Consider the following 5,670-nt stretch of genomic DNA (forward strand, 5'->3'; position numbering starts at 1 on the left):
AATAAAGGTTGCATTAAACTTGCAGATTTTGAGGCCTCCAAACAAGTTGTTGAGCTAGTAATCTAAGTCTTCTCTATTTCTCTACTATAGTAATATTAGATATACTATTTTGACTTTGTGAGGATCTTGTATCTGCGTATTTGTTGAAGAAGCGTCTTTGTTTGATTTAGGTTTAACAAAGATACTGAGACCTGGAAGAAACTTGCAAAAGAAACTCTGCATTCAACAGGATTGAGTTGCTGCATCATGCTCTAGATGTAGAGAATTGTGGTGTTCTTCTCTTCAATGAATCTGAGATACTGGGTTGTGGTGATTGTGGTGCTGCTACGTTTGTCTAATTTGAGGTATTGAAAAAGGAGGACAAGTTCTATGAGCATGTATGCTAATAACACTATTGCCTTAGTGTACAGCTGATACAACACTTCTGATATTCCTGTCATGCTTCTGCTTTCTTTGTTTGTTTATATTTCTGTTAATGCTTTCTCTTTTTTTCTCTGAAATTGCAATCAATGGAGTCAGGTTCAGTATAATAGTACTTAGCAATAACTTCTTATACTACTCTCTGCACCTTCTAAATTCTAATTCTATGGACCTTTTATGATCCTTGGTATTAATAAATCATTTTATGGTTTCAAGGAACCTAAATAAACCCTTTTATTTTTCTAAACTTCTAATTATTTGATTTTTTCTCATTTAGGTAAACTTTAAATTATTTAATTTTTTGTTATGATTTTTTAATTATTTGTTCAGATTCTTTTTTTGAGGATTTGTTTCTGTTTTGATTGTTCTGATTTTTGGTTATGATTATTTATTGTTGGTTCTGATTATTTGTTTTGATTTTTTTCTGATTTTACTAAATGGAAGCCTTGTCATCAGTGGGATCTGCAATAGAAAACTATTTAATTTAATTTTAAGCTGCGCAGGTTTAGCTTTTGAATGGATTATTTTAGTTATCAAATTTAATTTTGTTAAGAAAATTGCTTACCCTGTTTCTGTTTCTGTTGCTGTTCTCATTCACTTCTGGATGAAATTATCTACAGAAATATAGACCGGTCTGTTTTTTGCAACATACAAAAAGTGAGAAAAAATTTGTCACTTAAGAAATATAGAAAAGGACTAAAAAGATAAACTTATGAAAAGTTGAGAAAAACGAAAAGTGTAACAAATTGTTTTTCGCAACTTGCCAAATGCTTCTGGTGTCAGATAAGTTGCTTGCTTTTCGCAAACTTTGCAGGCCCATTTTGGTGGAATTCACCGATTTTCAGCTCACATTCAAAATTTTGGGCTATTTTTTTTTATTTGAAAATGAGCTTATTTAGTATACAGGTGTATGAATTTTATAAGTGGGAAGTTAACATGTGGGACACACGTGGCAACATTCTGACTAATATGTAAGAAATGTATTGAATAATTTTTACAATATTGTAATATAATACACATGTCAATATTCAACTAAAATACTATCCTCATTTTTATATTAAAAATAATTTCTAAAAATTTTGAGAAAAAACAAATTTAAAATGCTTTCTTATATTTTCTAATTCCGCAATAATTATGGTTCTGTTTTTGAACCATAGAACGTTACCACTTACCACCTTTGAAAGGCTCATGCATGATGCATCTATAAATTGTTCTGAAAATTAAGCAACTCCAATTTTTCTTTAATTCTATTTTTTTGTGTATTATAATTTCTCTCAACTTAACATTGCTAATATAAATTTCTGTGGCAGGATACTTGTTTTGACATAGCTAGGATTTCAAGGCATCAAAGCCCGAAACAAGTAGCTACTTATACAAGAATTCAATATACACGCCATCTTTTTTTGGTGCTGAGAATCATTGAATTCCAAAAATTTTCGCTATTTTTTTTTCCTTATCTGTTACCTTTCTATATATTCTTATGTTTTCATATATAGTCTTTTTCTTGATACATCCTTATCTACTTTTACTACCCTTTTAAGTTCCTTCACTATAACAAAGAAGGATGACAGCTATGATTTAATTTGTAGTGCAGCATACACTGTAAGATTAGAAACTGATACTGATGGCTGAACAATTCTATCCTTCTTTCACTTTTATCAAACTGTTTCTTTACAGTGAGATTCTTGAGATACGTTAATTTTTCATATACCACTTTGTACAATTCCAAAAGGAACTTCAAAACGTAGAGAATATTATTTTCTATTTCTTCTTTGATGGGTTGGGGGTTGGAAGTGATGAAGACAAGAAACTACTATTATTTTTTGCATGTGACAAGAATTGTGTTCAGTTTTGGTGTGGTCCTTCTTTGCTTTTGGATGGTCACAACTCACAACTACTTTGCATTTATGTGCAGCACTTTCAGTCCTTCACTATGATGCTATATTTATTTTGTTGAGGAAAGTAAATGGCTTTGTTCCTATGAATCCAACGGGTCTATTCTGTTGTGGACATTATAATTTGGCATCTTTCAGATTTTAGAAAGGTTGCTATATTTATTTTAACTACAAGTCTTAATAATATAATCCCTTTTAGTCATGCAACGATTTAATACATGCCAATTAACAAATATTAGTATAATAGAAGAATTCTTGTCATGATAGCATGTTTAATGATGGTTTTGTAACTAATTGTTGTCTTCTACTTAACTATATCTTCAGTGTAATAGTTAAGGTGTTGAATGTTATTAAATTGTACTTATTAACTTATCTTGATAGCATTAGAAGAATTTGATATTGAAATTGAAAACTGACATAGGACAGAAAATAAAATCAGCAACTAACTACTTTGACAACAATGGGGTTGCAAACAAATGAAACTATCAATCAAACCTACAGAATACTACTTAATTCATCTTAAACAATGAAAATAAGAACTCTGCATAACATGTAGCAGCATATTACTTTAAGATTGAGCATATTTATTCATGACTCATAAGTGAGCTAAATCATGGAAAAATTGGTGTTGGAACTGCACCACCACTTCCTGGGGTAGGAACCTCGAAACCAGGGTTTGGAACTAAGGTGTCGTCGCCACCAGGAACATAACTGCCACCTGCTGGTGCTGATCCTCCTCCACTGCCACCAAGGAATGGATTTTGAGGTTGAAAACCAGGCAGTCCTACACGGCCGATGCCTGGAATATAAACACTGCCATCAGACCTGAACATAAACTGAGGCTCTTTCTTGTCATTCTTGCTAGAATTATTTGGAATACTATTGCGCGCTGCGACTGCTTGCAAAGCAATGGAAAGAAGGATATTGGAGATGAGAACCAGTACAAGTAAAGAAGAAGCTTTGTAAGCCATTAGAAATAAGATTTTGATTTTGATTTTTTTTTTGCGTGTTGAAGCTCTAAAGGAGTGGCTGCATTTTATAGTACAATTACTTTGGTGTAACTATGGCGGTGAGTTAAATGTTTCTCGTGGAATGCAATGGCAGTTGCCAACGACTGTGTGATGCATGGAGCCTCTGTCTTTGGTAGTTGTTATTTGGTTACAATAGTTAGTGTTATGTGGCCTTAACTTGTATTACCTGCTATTTTTGGAAGATATTTACCAATGTCATAGTGGCTACTAAATGTAACATTCACATGGCTGAGTTGTGTGCTGTAAAATATCAAGAAAACTCTGAATCTTGGATTTACCTCCAGGTACAAATCTAGTTGTAAAAATGGTGAAAAAATAGTGTTCAAACAACAGCTGGAATTATGTAAATCATGCACATATGCAGAAACAATCTTTTTATAAAAATACCGAGTGAAGAGTACTGTTATTTGAACATCTAAAATTTAGTGAAGCTTTCAATGTACCTAGATGATTAATCCAATATTAAGTTCATATTAATATTCAGTTTTGTGTAAAACAGTGCCATGCAGCATTTCATTTAAAAAAAAAAAAAACACAAGAATAGCATTATGCTGTTGGTGAATTCATTCGTTTAGTGACATAACTTGAGCCTAGTTTTTTACACTTAACTAAATAAAAGAGCATCAAAACCACTGAAAGATTTTCCTCCTTGAATTCCCTGTTTTGACAAAGGTATTACAATGAAATGTTCTCATCAAACCAATAAATATTTAACGTGGGATACTTGAGTTTCCACTCTCGGGCCGCAGAATCCACCAGAACCCTTGCTGCTGATGCTCGAGTCGGTGTCGTGGATACTATCTCAACCACCTCTTCATTGCTTAACATATCCCAGACCTGCACAAAATACCAAGATGGATATTAAGCATAAGTAGCCTAAAAAGAAACACAAGAACTAGTTAAAATTTTTCAAGTGTTGGATTCAAATTCACCATATCATATGTCTATTCACTTACAAAAGTAAACATACACATAGATGAGAATGACATGCTTTTCTTGCTTACATGGGTAGAACTATTATGCATAGCAAAATTTTCCTACAGCAAGTTATACATAGCTTAAACTAAGTTACTTTGATTTGATGACTTTCACATGGACCAAAACAACAAAACAAGAAAAAACTATGCATCTAGGAAACAGAAAATGCTGCAAATGCTCTATGCTGAGAGACTTTAGCACACAATGCAATTGAGCTTAACCCTTGATATTATTAATTCATTTTATGGTTTCAAGGAACCTAAATAAACCCTTTTATTTTTCTAAACTTCTAATTATTTGATTTTTTCTCATTTAGGTAAACTTTAAATTATTTAATTTTTTGTTATGATTTTTTAATTATTTGTTCAGATTCTTTTTTTGAGGATTTGTTTCTGTTTTGATTGTTCTGATTTTTGGTTATGATTATTTATTGTTGGTTCTGATTATTTGTTTTGATTTTTTTCTGATTTTACTAAATGGAAGCCTTGTCATCAGTGGGATCTGCAATAGAAAACTATTTAATTTAATTTTAAGCTGCGCAGGTTTAGCTTTTGAATGGATTATTTTAGTTATCAAATTTAATTTTGTTAAGAAAATTGCTTACCCTGTCTCTGTTTCTGTTGCTGTTCTCATTTACTTCAGATTATAATTAAAATTGCTGCCGAGAATGGTGTTCGAAAAATTTTGATTGGACAGTAAGTATCTTAATCATTTGAATTTTTCAATGAATCTTTCTGCAACAAATATGAAGAACTTTGTAACACAAGATGGCAGCAAATGACATCATCATAAGGATAAAAAATCTTTGATGGACTAGTGCATCACCTTATTGCTTATGGAGGAGCATGACATAGTGACCTGTGCTTTTCTTACCTTAAAAGTTTAATGAAATTTCTATTATATTGGGGTTAAATATTATGCATTCATGCAGATATCTAAGATAAAGCTCGCTGACATTCCTAATGCAGAGTGTATTTGATTTTTAGCTAATAAGGAGTCTTATTTCAAGGCCAGATTTTAGGTACAATTTTCTTCATATCTGAATTGCTAATGTCAACATTATGGGATTGCATGTCCTATTTTGTTTTGTAGTGTACTTGTATTTCTGCAGGGGATATTACATGTGAGAATGTGCTGATTACATCCTCGAATTGGTTGTACCTTGCGAACTTTGCATCTTTCAAACCTACTTACATTCCATATGATGACCCATCGGATTTTTCTTTTTCTTTGACACTGGTGGAAGAAGACTCTGTTATCTAGCACCCAAGGTTGGCCTCCCTTTGATATCTGTTTAATTTATTTTTATTATCTATCTTACTACATTTTGTTGGCTCAACCATGAT

At 32.1% G+C, this 5,670-nt stretch overlaps 1 protein-coding gene across 1 annotated transcript; it reads right to left on the bottom strand.

Moving 5' to 3' along the window:
* On the bottom strand, positions 2,685-3,352 carry LOC107641958 (putative cell wall protein). Its single transcript, XM_016345320.2, has one exon. The coding sequence runs from the start codon at positions 3,284-3,286 to the stop codon at positions 2,927-2,929; it is 360 nt and encodes a 119-aa protein (XP_016200806.1). The 5' UTR covers positions 3,287-3,352; the 3' UTR covers positions 2,685-2,926.

This window comes from Arachis ipaensis, chromosome B05 (genome assembly GCF_000816755.2).
Source record: "Arachis ipaensis cultivar K30076 chromosome B05, Araip1.1, whole genome shotgun sequence".
NCBI lineage: Eukaryota > Viridiplantae > Streptophyta > Magnoliopsida > Fabales > Fabaceae > Arachis > Arachis ipaensis.

Excerpts from the sequence above, each read along its gene's own strand:
- LOC107641958 (XM_016345320.2), bottom strand. The coding sequence starts at position 3,286 with ATGGCTTACAAAGCTTCTTCTTTACTTGTACTGGTTCTCATCTCCAAT.